Source organism: Dendrobates tinctorius, unplaced genomic scaffold (assembly GCF_039654945.1).
Source record: "Dendrobates tinctorius isolate UK_male_01 unplaced genomic scaffold, ASM3965494v1 ptg000156l, whole genome shotgun sequence".
NCBI lineage: Eukaryota > Metazoa > Chordata > Amphibia > Anura > Dendrobatidae > Dendrobates > Dendrobates tinctorius.
This window is the reverse complement of record NW_027361823.1, coordinates 29,064,912-29,087,791: the sequence shown is the minus strand read 5'-3', so window position 1 is coordinate 29,087,791 and position 22,880 is coordinate 29,064,912. Positions and strand designations below refer to the sequence as shown.

The window sequence follows — 22,880 nt, the reverse complement described above, 5'->3', positions numbered from 1 at the left end:
CTTAAAGGAAATAATCTCTGCTAATCCAATCTTCTCAGCAACAAGATTTCTTTTAAGCTACCCACCCGATTATCTGGCACTCAGGTTGGTACCTTCATGTTGCCAGCTACAAGTTATTAAAAAAGGAAGCAATTTCCCCCCCAGAAATCTTCACAGACGCTCCAGATATAAACACTCTTTATTATAGTCAATCAAATACTGCCATTCGGCATATCTTGCGCCCATGCACTGTTATATCGAGATACTGATCTCTTTTCAGTAAGTATTTGTGAACAATGCATAAACACATACTATAATATACAGCAAAGTTACAATGCACCCTGATTTTTTTTCTTCAATTTTGTAAACTGATTTAGAAATATCATGTAATTTGGTTCCAGAAAAGAAAAAAAAATAATCTACACGTGTCATTGTTGGTTTGAGGTTAAGATCTAGGAGTGCAGTGTGGCACGAGCAGAGTCGTGTGTCCGCTGCTCACACGTGACTTCAGAGTTTACAAAAATCTGTGCATCCCAAAATGTGGACATTCTGACTGCATGACAGAAAGCGTGTGCGGAGAATACAGAGATTCTGCTATCACAGATAACAGACGTTCTGCATCCTCGTCATAGAATCCCGTATATAACTTATATATCACTTTCGGCAAAGTTTCATTAAAAGTTCCTCCAGTCGTTTGGTTTGGATTAAAACAAGATAAGTAGTATTGTTTTTTGAGCTCGCTTTTAACTTTCCTGTATGATTTCTTTTTCCATCTGTTCCACCTAGGACCTTGGATTTTATATTTCACAGTGACTTGTCTTCCGATGTACTGAAGTTCTCCACCTTCTGTGGTAAACGCTGGCAAAGGCGCAGAAGCCCTTCCAATATTGCTTCCAAGATGGTCTTCCCCTGCGATTGTCCTCAGATTTAGTGAGTCACATCCCTAGCTGTCCATCAGTCCTTTAAACTCTGTGATTTGCGATTGTATATCTTCTGGGAGCTCCAGGGGAGGAAGATCTGGTAAAGGAATGTCTAGAGGAGGAAGATTAGGTATAGGAATGTCCTTCACCTTCCCGGTATTTGCTACAAAATTCTGCCATGTAGACGAGGGGTTTGGAGAACTTGGAGTTGGTTGCTGCAGACTCCACAGTTCAGACTTCTCCACAAAATCGGTGTCCATGTCTAACTCCTTCTCTGGATTCTGCTGCAGTCTCGCCACCTCTGCCCGAAGCTTTCGGTTCTCTTTTTTCAGTTTCTCATTTTCGGCCAAGAGGGTGTCCACCAGAAGGTTCAGCTCTTTAATCTTGGTGGCCTGCTCCTCCAGTTTAGTTTTGTCATCTTTAGGGACTCGATTTGCCTTGAAAGGTTCCAGTGGTTCCTTCCTCTTCTGCAGCAGATAGAGTAGAGAGTCTGGTTCTCGGTCAAGGACACTGTGGATTTCCTGTAAAGACTTCCCTGGGTTAGAACTGTTTTTCTGGCCTGCAGAAACGAGTGCATTTTGGCTGTCAGTATCATCTGCAGATGATCTGCATGACGTGTGGAGATGTGCTGTATACTCCTTTTCCGCGGCTATTGCTTTTTGTTGAGCACGGAGTTTGTCTTCTCGCTTGGCTCTTTTCAATCTTTCCTGAATTAAGAGCTGTTGCTTTAGATGACTCTCTCGCTGCAGCTCCAATGACAGCTGAGCCTGGAGCAGAAAACACAAGTAGACAAGGTGTAATCAATGAAGCAGTCAACAAGAACATGACCAATACCCCAAACTCTCCTAGAAAATCAGTATATATGCATAGGCACAATAAGACTTGCCAGGATTTTTTACCTTTTTTATATGTTATACCTTCATGCACAATTCTTTGTAGGCTCTCAACAAATAAGTCGTGCAACTAATGGTTATTCGTAAGTAAGCCCAAACAAGAATGTTTCCATTCACTGATAAGGAAAAGATGTTAAAGTGAACCGGACAAGCTGTCCTAACTACAAGCGGCTTGAATAGGACACCAGCTCCACCATGTCAGCAGGTAGTTATAACACTGACATTTTACAGATAACAGAGGCAGATACGCCCCGGCAGAGCTGGAGGAGTGCAGTGTTATCTAAACTGGCAGTACCCAGAAATCCAGCAATCTGTGGAGCAGTGCTTGCAAGCTCTATAACAAAGGCTTGTAAGCGCTTCGCTCCTTGATTAGGAAATAAATTGCTTATTTTATTAGCACTTTGCAATTTTTACCACTTAAGATGAGACAACCTCTATAAGCTTCACATGAAATTGGATATTCCTATAAAGGTATAACATAGGTGGAATTAGATTTTCTAAAAAGTAGCAATTAAAGACATGGCTGCTGCTGTGCCATCTTACCTGCTCAGACTGTGTTAACCTTTTGGCCTCCAAGAGGTGGGCTGTAATAAAGAACACAAATCTGTGAACAAGACCACGGTGTGTGGTTATGCAACGGCGTTAAAGACAATCGGACATGAACCACAGAACCTGGAAATACAGATGTCCCACTCATATTGATGTTCCTGTAGGATCACGCATGGGCTCCAGCCGGCAGGATCCTCTCTCCTTTAGTCCATTGTCACTTGGTGTATAATATATAAATAGCGTATCTACACCATCGTTTTATCAAGATTAGTAAAAAAAAAAAAAAAAAAGTGGTCTACACATCAGAGAATCTATTTAAACCAATAATGAGCCCAAACCAGATACTAAAGCCGCCCTCCACCTTAGAGGTCTGTTGGCCAGCAGTTCTCTCTCCTGACTATCCCACACACAGGAACAATCGGGGGAGAAGAAAAGGACTGGCAGGCTGAAATCAGACATGCAGGATAGTCATCTCCCCCGACAATCATCTGCCTGTGGCCCCCCATACACATTAAGACTGTTGGACGAACCCCTCAGTATTGTCAGGTTTGTCCGACATTGATTAAATGTGTATGGGGGCTTCAGGCCGCGATCACACTGCTGTACTAAAATTTGGGTTAATCACATCCCAGTGCTGGCTCTATCTGCTCTTCTGTGAGCAGATTTGTGTAGCAGCGGCCTGATTTTGACAAGTACTAGCCTGGTCCATACAACCCACCAGACAAGTGCATGTGTGACTATTCGCACACAAATCAGCAGTATGTATGACACACTGCTCATATGCACCTGTTAGGTTTAGTGTTCTGAATGAGGAGAGGGGAGTAAGGGGCTGCAAGGGCTGGTGTTATGGTTGGGGGTGGGGAGAAAACTGGCCAATTGCTGAGCCACCATCCCCTAAGGGCCATCTGCATGACTCTGCCCTGCCGGAGGTTTGGTAGGCCGGTTAGTCCCAGGGTTGCCTGACTTTAAAAAAATTCAGGACAGCCATTCAGTTCGGTCTGTTATCAGTCACTTTCTGAGGTGAGAAGGTTTGGTGACATCATGGTCACAGGAGCGGAGGTCCTTACCCTGTGGGAGTCTGGCGAGGCCTATATACTGTCCCAGTGTATTCAGTATAGATTGCACAATTCATTTGTGTGTAGTGTATTATGTGCACAAATATACGGTATGTAGTATAAATTGTATACAGAACAGCTTGGCTGTATGTATAAAACTGCATGTTTATACTATTTGTATATCATGTAAATTGTGTATATAGTACATAGTAACATAGTTAGCAAGGCTGAAAAAAGACATTTGTCCATCCAGTTCAGCCTATATTCCGTCAGAAGAAATCCCCAGATCTTCGTCTTTCTAAAGAACCTAATAACTGTAAGATACAATATTGTTACGCTCCAGGAAGACATCCAGGCCTCTCTTGAACCCTTTGACTGAGTTCGCCATCACCACCTCCTCAGGCAGGGAATTCCAGATTCTCACTGCCCTAACAGCAAAGAATCCTCTTCTATGTTGGTGGAAAACCCTTCTTTCCTCCAGACGCAGAGAATGCCCCCTTGTGACCGTCACCTTCCTTGGTATAAACAGATCCTTGGAGAGATATGTATATTGTCCCCTTATATACTTATACATAGTTATTAGGTCGCCCCTCAGTCGTCTTTTTTTCTAGACTAAATAATCCTAATTTTGCTAATCTCTCTGGGTATTGTAGTTCCCCCATCCCCTTTATTAATTGTGTTGCCCTCCTTTGTACTCGCTCTAGTTCCATCATATCCTACAATGTACAAGGCATAAAGTGTGTGTGTGTGTGTGTGTTATATATACATACAGTCATATGTAAAAGTTTGGGCACCCCTATTAATGTTAACCTTTTTTCTTTATAGCAATTTTGGTTTTTGCAACAGCTATTTCAGTTTCATATATCTAATAACTGATGGACTCAGTTATATTTCTGGATTCAAATGAGGATTATTGTACTAACAGAAAATGTGCAATCTGCATTGAAACAAAATTTGACCGGTGCAAAAGTATGGGCACCCTTATCATTTTCTTGATTTGAACACTCCTAACTACTTTTTACTGACTTCCTGAAGCACTAAATTGGTTTTGTAACCTCATTGAGCTTTGAACTTCATAGTCAGGTGTATCAAATCATGAGAAAAGGTATTTAAGGTGGCCACTTGCAAGAAGTTCTCCTATTTGATTCTCCTATGAAGAGTGGCATCATGGGCTCCTCAAAACAACTCTCAAATGATCTGAAAACAAAGATCATTCAACATAGCTTTTCAGGGGAAGGATACAAAAAGTTGTCTCAGAGATTTAACCTGTCAGTTTCCACTGTGAGGAACATAGTAAAGAAATGGAAGAACACAGGTACAGTTCTTGTTAAGCCCAGAAGTGGCAGGCAAAGAAAAATATCAGAAAGGCAGAGAAGAAGAATGGTGAGAACAGTCAAGGACAATCCACAGACCACCTCCAAAGACCTGCAGCATCATCTTGCTGCAGATGGTGTCACTGTGCATCGGTTAACAATACAGCGCACTTTGCACAAGGAGAAGCTGTATGGGAGAGTGATGCGAAAGAAGCCGTTTCTGCAAGCACGCCACAAACAGAGTCGCCTGAGGTATGCAAAAGCACATTTGGACAAGCCAGTTACATTTTGGAAGAAGGTCCTGTGGACTGATGAAACAAAGATTAAGTTGTTTGGTCATACAAAAAGGCGTTATGCATGGAAGCTAAAAAACAAAGCATTCCAAGAAAAACACTTGCTACCCACAGTAAAATTTGGTGGAGGTTCCATCATGCTTTGGGGCTGTGTGGCCAATGCCGGCACCAGGAATCTTGTTAAAGTTGAGGGTCGCATGGATTCAACTCAGTATCAGCAAATTCTTGACAATAATGTGCAAGAATCAGTGACGACGTTGAAGTTACGCAGGGGATGGATATTTCAGGAAGACAATGATCCAAAACACCGCTCCATATCTACTCAGGCATTCATGCAGAGGAACAATTACAATGTTCTGGAATGGCCATCCCAGTCCCCAGACCTGAATATCATTGAACATCTGTGGGATGATTTGAAGCGGGCTGTCCATGCTCGGCAACCATCAAACTTATCTGAACTGGAATTGTTTTGTAAACAGGAATGGTCACAAATACCTTCATCCAGGATCCAGGAACTCATTAATAGCTACAGGAAGTGACTAGAGGCTGTTATTTTTACAAAAGGAGGATCTATGAAATATTAATGTCACTTTTATGTTGAGGTGCCCATACTTTTGCACCGGTCAAATTTTGTTAAAATGCAGATTGCACATTTATCTGTTAGTACAATATACTTCATTTGAATCCAGAAATGTAACTGAGTCCATCAGTTATTAGATATATGAAACTGAAATAGCTGATGCAAAAACCAAAATTGTTATAAAGAAAAAAGGTTAACATTAATAGGGGTGCCCAAACTTTTACATATGACTGTATATATTTAATAAACTCTCTATAAACTATGTGTATTGTGTATATATACTGTCTGAATATAGTATAGATTATGTGTATATACTACATACTGTCTGTATATAATATATACTGTGTATGGTGTGTCGGTAGTATAAATTTGTATATATACTGTATGTATATACCATATAAACAATATATATAGTAAGAGCGTTTATTTTGGCATGTGGTGCCAAAACTTGATACTGAATAAATTGAGATATTTTGGAAAGCTTTATTTCCTATAACTTCCTGTGTGATGGGGGTATACTCTAGCATTTGAGGCAGCACTTTTAACTTTGCCATAAGGACACACTGTCTAAACCCGGCCTTGGCAGTTGCCACACTACTGCTCTGCAAGGGCAGCTTAAAAGCCACCAGCTCACCACCAACCACCAGTCCTTCTATTCTCGTATAGGAGGGGGAGAACGGGGACCCTCTCCCTAATGTGTGCGGTCCCTGGCAGTGAGCACTGTAGCACTGTCCTCATGTTCCCAAAGTAAAATATATCTGGCTGGATAAATGTGTAATTATAAATGTGGAGTAATACACGGACAGTGGCAGTGTGGTACGCACCAGCAGCTTTCCTGTGACATGCAATGGCCTCTTCATATTTTCCTGTAGCCAGAAACCGGTCTGCTTTTCGGCTTTGTTGATGTGCCTGTGAACATGAAGAAAGGATTGGACGATCAGTAAGTTGCTTCATGAAAAATTGCTGATTTTATAAAGCTAGACGTCCCCTCCACGTACAGACGATATTGTACTTCTACAGGTGGGTTCTTTCAATTTAGAGGCTAGCCGCCCAGGTAATGCATGTCCAGGAACCGATATCTGCAAGAACTCATTCCCCCCTAGCCTGAGGACTGTATTCAGGGGCGACAATAAAAACGTGAGGGGTGCTCATCTAAAACGTGTCCTGTTGCCTTTTGCTATGTATACGCTTTTGGACTCATGCTACCATCACCATCCAGCAGCTGAAGACATCTGCACCTACATCTGGGTAATCATTACAGATCATTATACCGTGGCGTTATAGTCAGGGCACCCTTCCAACAGGCTTACGTGAGCAGATAAAGTTCTGGATGACATGATACGAGGGCAATGTATTACATTCGTCTGGAGAATGCATAAATGATTAACCTTGCCTAGCGTGACAGAAAGAAAACAAATGAGAAACGGCAGAGGAATGTCCTACACCTACACTGAGAGGGCGGAAAATGCATCCGCACCAACCCTCCGCCTGGAAAACACATGACACTTCCTGCAAATAAATAACCTATTATTTACAATAATAGTAGCACATGTTCTCCTGCCGTCCATTATAATAGTTGTGAAAGAGTCCTTCACCCCAGCCCAAATCCCAGGAATCCATAAAACCATCCCCTGTCCGAGCCTCGTAAAGGAGAAGGCAACAATCCCAGAACTGCATGTCCTAATATACTATATAATGGGCCAATATCGCAGAGGTGTCCAGTCAGGCTTGTCCCCATGGCTTATCGACAGTCACAAAAAAGGATTGGCATGTTGAAATCACACCGGATCTTTATTTCCCTCAATATTGGAGAGTCCATGGCTGTGGCCACCTTTAGTTCTCCAGCCCCAAATCCTGCTTGTCTAGGTTTCTCTCGAGCATGGCAGCATCATCTTCAACAGCAGTAGTGCCATGATCCAACTTATCTTTAAAATGATATCTAGGAGATGAAATTGTTGAATAATGGGTCATCAGGCAGTTATGATTTTGGTTGGGTGGAGTTGGTGTGAATTGATGTGTAGGACCAGCAGCCACGTCAGTAGTCTGTAGCCGCCGGACAGGAGCCCTGAGAACCACCGCCTGACCACATCTCTGGCTCATCTTTTGATCTGTTGACCTGGCGTGATGTCACATTTTCAGTCACGCTGTAACGATGATGTTCCACCAAGCCGGCTATTCAAAAGATGAGCCGTGGATGTAGGTGGCGGAAATATGGCTTCTGTACAGAGGCCAAACATTACTGTCCTGACTGCGTCCTGCAACTCTACTGGAGAACGATCACCCGGAGAGAGGCCCCCATACACATTAGATAAAAACTGGCTGAACCCGACGATTTTAGTTTAGAGAAGGATCTGACCTGCCAAATTACGCTCAGCGCAGAGAAAATCCATTGCCAGAAGAGTCTGTCGGCGGTCTCTCAGAGAGCGTTCCTGTGTAAGGAGGAGTACGGAGAGGTGGCAATCTAATGTGCACAACTTATCACAGATTTAGGCCAAGTTCAGACGAGCTGAAGTCACATCTGCTCGCCCACACAGCAGACGGGCGAGGAGCTGCCTAGGATTTACATGTACCTGCTTGGTTTGTAGATCAGGCCAGGCTAGTCAACGCTGCGATTTCTGAGGTCAATGCAGAAAATAGCGCACATGCACTAACACACAGGCTAAGACTGGTCCGTGCGCAGTACGTTGCTCACACAGACGCCACATGGAGCGAAAATACACTCATGGGAACTTGGCCTTACTCCAGAAGTTTACCTATTAGGCTATGTTCACATGTGGGGTTTTTGCATCAATTTTTTCTGCAGCAAAATAAGAGTGTTAGCAAGAAAAATGCTGCGTAAAATACATGGATTTTTACTTGCATTTTTTCCCCCTTATTTCTTAGAATTTGTGAAAATGCTGCAAAAATTGAAGAGCAGCAGATATAAAAAAAAAAAAAAGTCCAACAGCTCAAAAAAACTCAATGAACACAACTCCCCCCTAAAACAAGTGTGTGCATGAGATTTTTTAAACCTTTTTTATTTTGTAGGTACTGCGTTTTTGCCACAAACAGAAACAAAACACTGCAAAAACACCATGTGTGACTATACCCTTAGAGGGAATCTGTCACCTATTTTTTTGCATATAAGATGCGGCCACCGCCATCAGAGGCTTATCTACAGCATTCTGTAATGCTGTAGATAAGCCCCCGATGTAACCTGAAAGATAAGAAAAACAAGTTAGATTACAGTCATCCAGGAGTTGAACGGGTCCGATGGGTGTCGCGGTCCGGCCCACCCATCTTATAGCGATGACATCCTCTTCTTCGCTTCCCGTCGCGGCTCCGGTGCAGGCGCACTGCTCTGCCCAGTTGAGGGCAGAGCAGAGTACTGCAGTGCGCAGGCGCCGGACCTCTCTGACCTTTCCCGGCGCCTGCGCACTGCAGTACTCTACTCTGCCCTCAGCAGGGCAGAGCAGTGCGCCTGCGCCGGAGCCGCGACAGGAAGCAAAGAAGAGGACGTGATCGCTAGAAGATGGGAGGCGCCGCACCAGACCGCGACACCTATCGGACCCGGACCACCCATGGGTGAGTACAATCTATCTCATTTTTCTTCTCTTTCAGATTTCATCGGGAGCTTATCTACAGCATGCTGTAGATAAGCCTCTGATGGCGGTGGCCGCATCTTATATACGAAAAAATAGGTGACAGATTCCCTTTAATGTCTTCACCTAAGAAAACTACTGTGACTATTGTAAAAATGTGACCTGTCGTTCAACCTTAAAGGGAACCAATCACCAGCACAAACACTATTAACCTATAAATATGGGGCTAATCTGTAGGTTACTAGTGTTACTAACTTGCCTGGTGCCCGCACTTAGTCAAACGCTGCGGAGAGAAAATTAACTTTATTTCGTACGGTAACTTTTGAGTTTCAATCATGGGGTCGGCGACGGTTCAGACACTCCTCTGAGTATAGAGTGGCGGCTGTAACCGGGCCCCAGCCCTGACTGATACTGGCTCTGCATTGGGGCCGGGGCCCGGTTAGCCACCGCTCAGTATAAACAGAACGGTGACTGAACCCCATGATTGAAACCCAAACAGTGCCAGGGAGAATAAAGTTCATTTTCTCCCTGCAGTGCTCAGCTAAGTGCGGGCACCGGGCAGGTTAGTAATGCTATTAACCTGCAGAATAGCCCCATATCTGTAGGTTAATAGCGTTTTTTTCTGGTGACCGCTTCCCTTTAAGGCTCGTTACGATGGTAATGGCGCTCTGCCCGGTCTTTTGCTACAGACACAAAGGGACCTGCAGAACAAACACGGACACGCTCATGACCTACAAGAGACATTCGTCAACGTGCACTATTGTTCACAGCCTTGCTATTAAATGTATGTGCATGGTGGAATTTGTTCAATATGTTCTTAATTCAGAGTTTTACGGTTTTCTTGCTATCGGTGTTATCGGAGGATAAGCGGCTCATTGTCTGCAAAAATCAGCGACAATCTGTTTGTCCAATTTAAACGTGGACTTTCTGCACTAATCTCCATTACGCACTTATTTTTCAGCATTTTAAGGATCTGTTCACATTTCATTTTTTTTATTACCACTATTCATCCAGTGCGTGCAAAACACTAGGCGAACACACAATTTCTTACTGCATAGGAAAGTGGAGTCTGCTACTGTACGAAAAGGACAAACGGGACAAAAAAGTCACAAAGCGAATCTCTTTCTATGTCGTGTGTTCTAAACTGCACAATAGAATGTAAAGTCCGAAGTAAAATCCACTAAGAATTTTTTCCTGGTGTTTTCCGGACATTTTTTGATAGGCGGAAAAGTAAAAAAAATGCTTGGGAGTCTTCTGGGTGTCTTTTTTTAGCTCCCAAAGCATAGGTTAGATTTATTTTAGGATAGGGTCACCCTATCGGATCAATGGTGGCATGGGCGGTCAACTCCTCAGACAATAGTTGGCAGTGGATACTGTTTAGTGTAAAGGTGGCCACACATTAGATGAACACAGGACAACCCTGCCGACCTCGGTACAACCGGAAGACCATCTATTATGTATGGAGGGGTTTCTCCCCCTATGGCAGATCTTGGGAGAAGTAGGATCAGACACGTTGGATCTCAACATGCCCAATCGGTAGAGGTGTCTGACAGCAGCATATACCCTTATTCTCATTGAATACACATGACTGCTCAGCAGATTCGAGCATGCGTGTGTATGGCGGTGTCAGATGACCGCTATTGATGGTGTAAGGCCAGATCCAGGCTTAAAAAGACTCTGAATAATCTGTTCCCTGGTCTAAAAAGAATATACAATATACTCCTTATCATCTGAAGAACACTGCACTCTTCTGTTTGACTAGGATGGCCATGATGGGAGGTATAGTCCTTTCAAGATGGTGAAAATTTACAGTAGCCAAAAAATGAGATGCTAAAAACAGCTGTCAGTGAGCCGGTACGCCAAATACCCATACACTCATTCATGCAAGAAATCCCATCTCACGGGCGCGTCACGTCTCATTAATTCTAGAATTCAATCCTGGTGATGTAATTATTCAGCCCGAAATAGCAGCGGAGCCTTTTTGCGGCACGTGGACACTGAGCGGGATAACCTGCACCGCCGTCACCATGTCAGGTACTCAGCTGCTCATAACCCGGCATATTCCATCCCGTAGTCATAGTGCTCGGGGCAATAAGGCCGCACACAACACTAATAGGTCACAAAAGATGTTATGGTTATAATAGTAAAACCAGGTCAGGGGTCTCCCAAGATCATTAAAGCTCAGGCATTATATCATATACCCCGCTGGTCTGTGCTTACTTCCCCGACACCAGAGATTGGTTACTTAATGAGAATCTGTCAGCCCATTTTAGCCCTATCAACTGTCGGCACCGCCATCAGGGGCTTATCTACAGCATTCTGTAAAGGCCCTTTTACATTTAGCGATCCGACCAGCGATCCGACCCGGTCAGGATCGCTGGTGCATCGCTAAATGATCGCTAGTGAGCTTTCACACAGAAAGATCTCACAGCGATGCAGCGCACGATACTCACCTTTCACACACAGCGATCCTGACGTCCTCCCGCCCGCCTCCAGTGTAGCTCGTCTCACACAGCAGGAAGCCCAGCAGGAAGCAGACGACGAGAAATGGAGCCGCCCGATCTCACGCGATGAGCGACAGACAGCGGGGGAGCCGGTCGGAGGTAAGTATCACACATAGCGATATCGCTATAACGTCACAAAATCAGTGACGTTTTAGCGATATTGCTATGTGTAAAACGCCCTTAATGCTGTAGATAAGCCCTCCCGATGAAACCTGAAAGATAAGAAAAACACATTAGATTATACTCACTGGGGGGCGGGTGCAGTGGGTGTCACAGTGCGGCGCCTCCCATCTTCATACGATGATGTCCTCCTTCTTGCTTCTCCCTCGGCTCCTGTGCAGGTGTACTTTATCTGCCCTGTTTAGGGCAGAGTAAAGTACTGCAGTGCGCAGGGAAAGGTCAGAGAGGTCCAGCGCCTGTGCACTGCAGTACTCTGCCCTCAACAGGGCAGATATAGTATGCCTGCGCAGGAGCCAAGGGAGAAGCAAGGAGGAGGATGGCATCGTATGAAGATGGGAGGCACCGGACAGGACCAATCTAACTCTTTTTTCTTCTCTTTCAGGTTACATCGGAGGCTTATCTACAGCATTACTGAATGCAGTCGATAAGCCCCTGATGGCGGTGGCCGCATCTCACAGGCCAAAAATGGGGTGACAGACTCCCTTTAAAGGCTCATTCAGACGTCTGTGAATCTCGGTCCAATCACGGACCACATTGCACGGACTTTGGCTACACTGACACTTGTTTCTGTTCTGTGAAAAATATCAGGATTGGGCATTCAATTTGTTTAACAAAATGGGATCTAAGTGCACTTTCCACACTGTTCTGTGTCCTTCCCCGTCTATAAGTCCAAAATCCCCCGCAAAAAGGGGTCCGAACGCATGCGCCGACGGGGCCATAGACTAATGGTGGAGGCAGAGCAAACGTGAGCTCTGCTGTGCACTTTTATCAGGAGTGTATGGCTTCAGGAGGTGGACACCCAGACGGAGATAGACACCGGAGTGTCCACTGCTGAAAATGATGCACGAAAGTGCACACGCTCGCTCTGACATCACCATTACAGTCTATGGCCCCATTGGCGCATGCGTCTGGACCACGTTTTTCACCAGGTTTCAGACGTTTACCCTGACAGGGGACACAGAACACAATGTGAAATCATCCGAAGGGGTAACGTCAGAGAGAGGAGACTTATACACCACACCATGCATAGTGTATAAGTCTCCTTACTCTGGCATGCCAGGTCTGGCTCGTCACTCTCCACAAGGAGAAACGGTACCTCTTAAGGCCCCGTCACACATAGCAATCTCGCTAGCGAGATCGCTGCTGAGTCACAACTTTTGTGACGTAACAGCGATCTCACCAGCGAGATTGCTGTGTGTGACAGCGATCAGCGAGCGGCCCCCCCCTGTCGGTATCGCTGATCGCTGCAAGAAACCTCTGGACATTTTTTTCGTCGCTGACCTCCCGCTGGCCAGCACGCATCGCTGCGTGTGACAGGTGGGAGACCAGCGATCAGGTGTACTAGGATGTAAAAAATATTGTTATTCTCACCTTCCGGCGTCCCGCGCAGTCTTCCCGCCTCTCTCCACGCTCCTGGTCCCAGTAATCCTTTGCAAGAATGACCGTGAGACTTTGCGATCCCGTGAGAACGGACGTCATCACGGTCATTCTCGCAAAGGATTACTGGGACCGGGAGCGTGGAGAGAGGGAGGAATGCTGCGCGGGACGCCGGAAGGTGAGAATAACAATATTTTTTATTTTAATTCTATTTTTGACATGAATATGGCATCAGCGCTAACGAACACAGCGATGCCGCACGCTCGGCATCGCTGTGCTGATCGCTGGTGAAGCTGTCTGACAGCTCACCAGCGATCACATAGCGACTTACCAGCGATCCTGAGGAGTTGATATCGTTGTCGGGATCGCTGGTAAGTTGCTATGTGTGACTCCAGCTTTAGATCCCAGTTTTAAGCCTCTCAAGTAGTCAAATAAGATCTCATGCTCTGCACTGACGAAGAGCAAAACCCCGAAACACATGTCTGCAAATTGAGATTCTGGTTTGGCTTTTATCCCAAGTCATATTGCAAGGCTTCTTAAAGAGTCGATACTGACGTTTATGATTGCCGTTTCCAATAGCTGGCGCTAGAGTTCATGTAGTCTTCCTCTCTGAAGAAGCAATTTCCATAACAAAATGGACACAGTTATAGTAATTGGACGAGTGTATAGTTCTATTAAATTATATAAGCTCAAAGCACAGACAAGTGATACTAATGTCTGAATATGCCCAATGTATGTCTCCAGATAGCCACACATTCATGCTCTGTGTGTATGTGTTCATGTGTTTTAAATAGGACAGTAAGCCTCCCCCACCCCACCCACACACACCCACCTCCTCTACCTCCATATCAGACTCCTCTGTCCCCCCCGTCCACACGCTCCTCCTCTACTCCCCAGATCAGATTCCTCTGCACCCACACCAGACCACTTCCCACACATACCCGCCTTCTCAACCCACCCATTGCTTTCTGGCACACATCTGCCGCCTTCGCTCGCCTCCCCACACCTGCTGTCCACATGCACCTCCTCCACCCCCCCACACATCTGCTGAGTCGGCCCATAACACCTCCTCCACACACCCGCCTCCGCCGTACCACCACACACCCTTCCTTAACGTTGTAGCTGCAGGGGTTTAGGTTACACACCTGCTCCCATCCTCACTCTCAGGGCTCATTTAAACATCTTTTTCACATACAAGTACTATCTGTGGTTTTCACAGATGGCACTCGTACCTGTGATAGCCTATGAGGCCATTCACATGTCTGACTTTTCCCTGTGCATGGAAAATTGCAGAGACATTTTGATCTGAAGGCATCAGATAGTGGTAAAAGGGCATTCCAGATGCTAAACCACATTAGAATTACATCCATGGCATGACGCTACAGAAGATCGAGCATGTGTGCAGCCTGGGTCAGCACCTGGAGCATTGCCAAACTAGATGAAGTGGGAGGAATGTTAGGCAGGAGAACCTGGGTGTGCAGCAATTTATCCATCCTGAGACTGTGTGGGAGTCTCAGAATGGTGCTTTGTAGGTGGGGTGTGCATCACTGAGGGCTGGACTGAGGGAGCTGCAGGACTGATCTAGCAGAAATGTAGTCTAAAGAGCTGGTGGGATGTTCAGCATGTAAACAATAACAGACCACAAGGACGGTGAAGGCGCTAAAGAGGGATTAGAAAGGAGAGTGAATGTACAGGAGCATTGGGAGCTCATTACACAGACAACAATAATGTTTTTTTAGGTTTTTGCTTAGTGCTCAGAAAATGCCTTACAGGGGATGTCTCACGATGAATCTTCAGGAGAGCAGCACTCCTCTGACTCCTGGCTTCCTGCAGATTGACAGGTCACACCAGTGGCTTGGTTGGCCCAAACTATGTGCTCGCTCAGGCAGCTGGCAGCGACAATGTTCCCTCTGCAGCACAGGGGACTGAACCAGCTTCAAAGCGAACAGAGGAATTTTAATAGCTGGTACACTGCAAAATTGCTAGTTTTTACAATCTATACTCAGTTGTACTCATATAATAACTCGAGACAACCTCTTTAAAGGGAATCTGTCTGCAGAGTTTTGCTATGTTATCTGAACACAGAGATAGTGGCTGAAATGCAGAATTCAGAGATGTGTCACTTGTCACTAACTGTGAGCTATTTATCACTAAGGCTAATCTAAGGCTAATTTCACACTTGCTTTTTTTTGCAGCGCGTTTTTCCCGCAAAAAAACGCATTGAAAAAACGCATACAAAAGCATACAACTGCTGCGTTTTTTTCAAGCATTTTTATGAGCATGCATGAAAAAAATGCAGCGTTTTTATGCGTTTGTATGCGTTTTTAGTGCATTTTTACCGCGTTTGCATTTTTTCCAAACATTAGGTGGCCCCTCACACTAACCCAAACCATGACTTACTAACCATAACCCTGACCCTAACCCTTAACCAAACCATACTTAACCCTAACCCAAACCCTAACTAACCCTGACCCTAACCCTTAACCAAACCATACTTAACCCTAACCCAAACCCTAAACCCTAACTAACCCTGACCCTAACCCTGACCCTAACCCTTAACCAAACCATACTTAACCCTAACCCAAACCCTAAACCCTAACTAACCCTGACCCCAACCCTGACCCTAACCCCCCTTAACTAACCCTAACTCTAACCCAAACCCCTAAATTCCATGGTTAACAAAAAAAAAACGCATGTGCAAAAAAACGCATACATAAGCATGCCAATGCGCACCCATAGACTTATAATGGGTGTCTTGCTGTAAAAAAACGCATTGCGCGCGCATGCGTTTTTTTGAGGCAAGTCGGACGCCCAAAAAATGCAACAGGATGCATTTTGTGCGCCCGAGCGCATACCGCAAAAAAACGCATGCGCGGAAAAACGCGTACAAACGCATGTGTATGCGCACATAAGCGCATCCCATGCAAAGTATAGGAAAAAAAAACGCATGCGCTATTTAGCGCTAAAATACTGCGAAAAAAAAACGCAAGTGTGAAACCAGCCTAAGAGATTAACATTACTGGACTAGTCCTGCAACTAAGCACCTCACTGTCTAAGGACTTTGTACACAGAGAGCCTGGTGTGGGCGGGGCTAGCTTTCTCAGCTCTGCTTCATTGTAAAAGCTCTGATTGTGCCAGAACAGCTGCACCCAGTAATCTAAGTGATACCTTGTTGGATTCAGCTTCTCTTTTCCTACATTATGCTGCTGTCAGATGAGGCAGAAAAAAAACCTGCTGACAGATTCCATTTAAAGGGAAACTGTCACCTCATTTTGCCGCTATAAGATGCAGTCACTGCCTTTCAGTGCTTATCTACAGCATTCTATAATTCTGTAGATAAGCCCCCCGGTACAACCTGAAAGAGAAGAAAAATAAGTTTTATTATACTCACCCGAGGGCAGGGGGGTTGGACCGGTCAGATGGGTGTTGCAGATCCAGGTCTGGCGCCTCCCATCTTCATGTGACGCCGCCTTCCTGCTTGCTTCATCGCTCCCGACATCGCTATCCTGTGCAGGCATACTTATCTGCCCTGTTGAGGGCAGTGTAAAGTACTGCAGTGCGCAGGGCCTCTATGACCTTTCCTGGCGCCTGCGCACTGCAGTACTTTGCTCTGCCCTCAACAGGGCAGAGAAGTATGCCTGCACAGGAGAGCGATGCCGGGGAGTGATGAAGCAAGCAGGAGGGCGTTGTCACAAGAAGATGGGAGGCGAAAGACTCGGACCTGCGACGCTCATCGAACCGCCCCCCCCGGTGAGTATAATAAAACTTAATTTTCTTCTCTTTCAGGTGAGATCAGGGGCTTATATATAGCATTATAGAATAATGTAGGTAAGCCCTGAAAGGCAGTGGCTGCAGCTTATAGCGGCAAAACGAGGTGACAGGTGCACTTTAAGGCTTACACTAGGCATTTTTTACTTTTTGTGCCACACTGACCACACTGTAGCAGAAGCGGAACCTTCACCTGTGAGGAACTCTTGTCAAACACAGGCTTCTCCACTACGCAATGCTCAAGAGGAAGCTTTTTATGAGAAACATCCAGGCTGAAAAATCAACATCTAAAATCAAGTGTGGTTTGGGCAGCTGTCACGCTCGGGTTGAGCTCAGCTGCTAGTCTGAGCGCTGCGATCCGATTTCTACGGCTAGAAAACTAAGAAAATGGACAGGATGCGTTTTCTACAACACGTTAAAAATATACTGCAAGGAAATCGGGAGGCTTATTGCCAGTGGATCTGAAGCCGTTTTTTATGTGGATTTTGGCACATAATCTGCGTTAAAACCCCCCGAAAGAGTGCACGATCCACTGCTACTACTGCTCCGCTCTCTGAAGGTCACATGACCAAGATCATTATAATCACTGACCACAGAGCGATCACAAATAACCTCAAAATCCCGTCTGGTGAATGTGGGAACCCAGGTGACGTGCAATATATGGCGGGAGGTGGATGATAGGACGGATCTAAAGGACAAGGGGAAAAGCACTCATAGGGAACCATTCTGATAGACGGGTACTGAGAAGGGGCACCAGAAGCCCCCATCAGTTGTGCTCACCCCAAAGGGTCATGTTGAGAATACAATGCCTATAGTCGCATGGGGAGTCAAGTGATCGAGGGAGAGGATGGGAGACCTGCAGCCGGCTGTGCTGCCACTTTCCCACAAAGAGGCATATGATCACATACACATCACTACATGCACAGGCGCTGGAGACACGAGGACATCCTGATGTCAGCACCGGGGGCCACCGACACCGTGCTCCCTCACACAATGGCTGGTGACCGTCCGCCCACTAGGAACGCAGATATAGATAATACTCTGGATTACAGCAGAACCAAGTCCTTACTTATTATAAAGCATGGGGCCCCCGCGTGCAGTGCTCACAGCCGGCAGGGGCCCCACACTCATTATAACGCATGGGCCCCCCGCGTGCAGCGCTCACAGACGGCAGGGGCCCCACACTCATTATAAAGCATGGGGCCCCGTGTGCAGCGGTCACAGCCGGTAGGGCCCCCCGCGTGCAGCGCTCACAGCCGGCAGGGGCCCCACACTCATTATAAAGCATGGGGCCCCGTGTGCAGCGCTCACAGCCGGTAGGGCCCCCCGCATGCAGCGCTCACAGCCGGCAGGGGCCCCACACTCATTATAAAGCATGGGGCCCGTGTGCAGCGCTCACAGCCGGTAGGGCCCCCCGCATGCAGCGCTCACAGCCGGCAGGGGCCCCACACTCATTATAAAGCATGGGGCCCCCACATGCAGCGGTCACAGCCGGTAGGGCCCCCCGCATGCAGCGCTCACAGCCGGCAGGGGCCCCACACATTATAAAGCATGGGGCCCCCACGTGCAGCGCTCACAGCCGGCAGGGGCAATACAACACGCACAGGTCCCCAGAGAGCAGCGGCAGCCTCTCCTGATTGGTGGGATTGGTCTGATGACATAATCTCTGGCCCAATCCTGGGGTGTTGATCTGCCCGATCATTAACCCACGACGCCCTGTGTGGCTGCACAGAGAGGACTCTGGGGATCTCACTACTGGTAACACCATTCTGTACCAGCTATTAACATGGCTTAACTTAAAGGGGTTCTCCAAACACAAAATATGTACGACTGACCCTTTAATAAGGTGAAGTGGTTCATTAGAGGGGTCTTTATGTATGAACAGGTTCTGCTGGTGGCGGCGGGGGAGGGGAGTGACCTCTGGGATCTGCACAGTGATGAGGATTAGACCTGCAGCTCCTTTATCCAGACGTCTGATAATCCGGCACATAGAATCCCACCCCATCCTCGTCTGCAGAGGGGCCCTACAGGCTGGGGCCCCACATGTGGCTACAGGAGGACAGGCCCCACAATCTGCTGGAACTTGTGGTCCTATAAGGTGGTGCCAAGCAGGGAGGACATGTACGTGCTGCAGTGCAGGGAGCACACTCACCAGGTTCAGTGGACTTTCCATCACTTCCATAGAGCCCGGCAGGACGTGTGCAAGCGGGAGAGAGCTAGGCCGGAGGCGGCGGCCGGGGTGCAGTCATCAGGCCGCGCGGTGTCCTGTGCTCCGGGAGGAAATCCCGGCTCCGAACACAACAGCCAGCTCCTGCTGCAGAAACAACAACTTCCTCCTCTAGCCCCGCCCCTCCTACGTCACTCTCCTCGCCGCCAGGAGGTAGCGGAGGCGGCGCAGGCCTCGGGGCGGTGCTGGTTACCGGGGAGACGGCTTAGAGCGTTATCTTGCCAATCACTTATCAACCAGCAGAGGGCGCAATAGTCATATTCAGCTTCGGTGGTGCCGGCTTGGCAATTATGCACTGACCAGCAGAGGGCGCGCCGCAATATTCCTATTCAGCTGATGCTGTGGTGGCTTGGTAATTACTTACTGACCAGCAGAGGGCGGGCCGCAATATTCGTATTCAGCTGCTGCTGTGCCGGCTTGGTAATTACTTACTGACCAGCAGAGGGCGCGCCAGCAGTGGTGGGATTCAAATTTTTAACAACAGGTTCTGTGTTTGGGTGTAGGAAAACCACCCCCATTTTAAGCCACCCCCATTTTAAGCCACACCCATTTACACGCACCTTTTCCTCAAACATATACAAGTAGGGGCGCAGTCAAACAGTTGAAAAAAAAATAAATTGGAATGAGCTCAGAACAGTGCACATTCTGGCCAGCGGCTCTCCTGACCCGAGGGTGACAGCTGTATATATTTCTATGCAGCTGTCTCACTTGACTGTCCGGCTGGCCAGGCTGTGCACTACATGTCTGCGTCCTAATGGAAATTAAAAGTAAAAATCACCATACCCTTCCTGCAAACTGGTGTTACTCAAGTCCCATCTATGTCAAACAATGATGATTTTAATTGCAGAGTTAAATTGACATATTTCTATAACTAGAACACCACAAAAAGAATGGTTCATGAAAATATCACAGCCACAAGTATAATCTACAGAGTAATAATAATTTATTAATGTATAGTACTTATAAAATCACATCAGAACTGCAAAGTGCCAAATCCCCAATAAGCAGCACAGGTCCCCAATAGGCAGCATTGTTCCCTATAGTCAGCACAGGTCCCCAATAGGCAGCACAGGTCCCCAATAGGCAGCATTGTTCCCTATAGGCAGCAATGTTCCCTATAGGCAGGCACAGGTCCCCAATAGGCAGCACAGTGCTGCACAGGTCCCCAATAGGCAGCACAGGTCCCCAATAGGCAGCATTGTTCCCTATAGTCAGCACAGGTCCCCAATAGGCAGCACAGGTCCCCAATAGGCAGCATTGTTCCCTAATAGGCTGCACAGGTCCCCAATAGGCAGCATTGTTCCCTAATAGGCAGCACAGGTCCCCAATAGGCAGCATTGTTCCCTATAGTCAGCACAGGTCCCCAATAGGCAGCACAGGTCCCCAATAGGCAGCATTGTTCCCTAATAGGCTGCACAGGTCCCCAATAGGCAGCATTGTTCCCTAATAGGCTGCACAGGTCCCCAATAGGCAGCACAGGTCCCCAATAGGCAGCATTGTTCCCTATAGTCAGCACAGGTCCCCAATAGGCAGCACAGGTCCCCAATAGGCAGCATTGTTCCCTAATAGGCTGCACAGGTCCCCAATAGGCAGCATTGTTCCCTAATAGGCTGCACAGGTCCCCAATAGGCAGCACAGTGCTGCACAGGTCCCCAATAGGCAGTACAGGTCCCCAATAGGCAGCACAGGTCCCCATTAGGCAGGCACAGGTCTCTAGTAGGCAGCACAGCACAGGCCCCCAATAGGCAGGCACACAGGTCCCTAATAGGCAGCACTGCACAGCACCGGTCCCCAATAAGCAGCAGCACTGCACATATACAACTGACCTGGTGTTGGCCTGTGTGTACCACAGGCTGAAGTTGAACTGAAGACTGAAGTAAATAATCCCGCGGTGAGGCAGGCGGGCGGCGGGCCACGGTCACCACACACAGACTAGTGTCCTCCTGTCCAGGCTCAGGTGCTCACAGGGCAGCCGCAGCGGCGGGTAACTCCTGAGTCCAGTTCAGCGAGCTCCAGAGTCTAGTTACCCGCCAATTATAGCCGCACTGCGCTGCAGGAATCAGTGCACGGGCAGCGGGGGCCGCCGGGGTGTGCTGTGCTGCTCTGTCCAGTAGTCAGCAGACAGAGAGCAGCACGTCAAGTATCAATGTGCACGCGGTATCCGGCAGGAAGCAGAGCAAGAGTCCTCCTCTGTTCCTTGCCTGCAGGCAGCGCCGCCAGCAACATCAGAGGACCGGATCATGGCTCTGGATCTCCCCGGTTCGGGGAACCGGCTGCTTTGTTAACAACCGGTTCCACCAAACCGGGGAGAACCCGCTGAATCCCACCCCTGTGCGCCAGCATTATACAAACCCTAGGGTCTCTCTCACACTGGCGATGAAATCGAGCGAAATCAGATTGTGTTCGGACCAATGTTAGGCTGGCATCATACTCGCAAGTGTGACCCCGACCTTAGTCAAGAATTCAGTGCATATACTGCTCTGCGTGAGCTGCATTTCCGCAAACAGCAGTACAGGTATGGCGCCACCCAGGGTCGGACTGGCCCACCAGAGAGCCGGAGGATTCTCCAGTGGGCCCTGGCACCTGCTGGCATACAGGGCCAGCAGTTGCTTAGGGCACCCCATTGCTGCAGAGGGCCCCAGCCAGTGGTGTGTCACTAATAGCAGCACTCCACGCAGCTGCTATGGGGCCCCGTGCCAGCGGAGCAGCAGCGGGTGACAGGAGGCAGGAGCCCCTGTTCCCGCTGCTAAAGAGAAATTAATATTCACTGCTCCCCACACCCACATGGGCGTGGAGAGGGGTGAATATCATTTCACTTTAATAGCGGCAAAGTTTAAAATGGGGCCCAAATGCTAACATATTGCACATCACACAGAAGCATTTCGAATGTAGTTACATGCGCTGAGTTTAGGCCGCTAGATGAGTGTGATCGACAAGATTTCTGTCGTTCAACACTTGTTTCCCAGCCTCTTTTCACCATCTGAGAAAGAATGATGGGGACAGAACTATCACTAATGGATCAATCTGTCCCCATACAGTATCGTGCTATCAGCAGCACATCTGCAGATTACACCCCATAGTCCTCCATATAATATAATGTGCCCCATAGTCCTCCATATATTAAACCTGCTCAGTCCTCCATATAGTATAAAACACTCCTCATAGTGCTCCATATAGTATAATACACCGCCAGTCATCCATGTAGTACAATTCACTTCCCATAGTATAATGCACCCCATAGTTCTTCACATAGTATAATGTATTCCCCATAGTCCTTGATACAGTATAATGCAGCCCACATATAGCATAATGCAACTACCCCACAGAGTATAATGCAGCCCCACCATACAATATGATGTAACCCCCCCATAGAATATAATGCAGCGCAGCCCCCCTCTTATAGTATAATGCAGCCACCCCTTAGAGCATAATGCAGCCACCCCAGAGAATATAATGTAACACCCCCATAGAATATAATGCAGCCCCTCCATAGAATATATGGCAGCCAACTCATAGAGTATAATGCAGCCCCCCATAGAATATAATGCAGCCCCTTATATAGTATAATGTAGCCCCTCCATAAAATACAATGCAGCCCTCCTCAAATAGTATAATGCAGCCCTAATAGGATATAATGTAGCCCCCTCAAAGTATAATGAAG

At 47.2% G+C, this 22,880-nt stretch overlaps 1 protein-coding gene across 1 annotated transcript; it reads right to left on the bottom strand.

Annotated features, from left to right (window-relative positions):
• Positions 1-160: 160 nt before the first annotated feature.
• Positions 161-19,427, bottom strand: NRBF2 (nuclear receptor binding factor 2). Its single transcript, XM_073548300.1, has 4 exons — positions 19,145-19,427; positions 6,407-6,491; positions 2,336-2,376; positions 161-1,666 (listed from the first exon to the last, which is right to left on the bottom strand). Exons 1-4 carry the CDS (start codon positions 19,172-19,174, stop codon positions 923-925), a joined length of 900 nt encoding a protein of 299 aa, XP_073404401.1. The 5' UTR covers positions 19,175-19,427; the 3' UTR covers positions 161-922.
• Positions 19,428-22,880: the final 3,453 nt, after the last annotated feature.

Coding starts and splice junctions, on each gene's coding strand:
- NRBF2 (XM_073548300.1), bottom strand. CDS start 19,174: ATGGAAGTGATGGAAAGTCCACTGAACCTG. Junction 6,492..19,144: donor TGGAAAGTCCACTGAACCTG/GTGAGTGTGCTC, acceptor TCATGTTCACAG/GCACATCAACAAAGCCGAAA. Junction 2,377..6,406: donor ATGTCACAGGAAAGCTGCTG/GTGCGTACCACA, acceptor TCTTTATTACAG/CCCACCTCTTGGAGGCCAAA.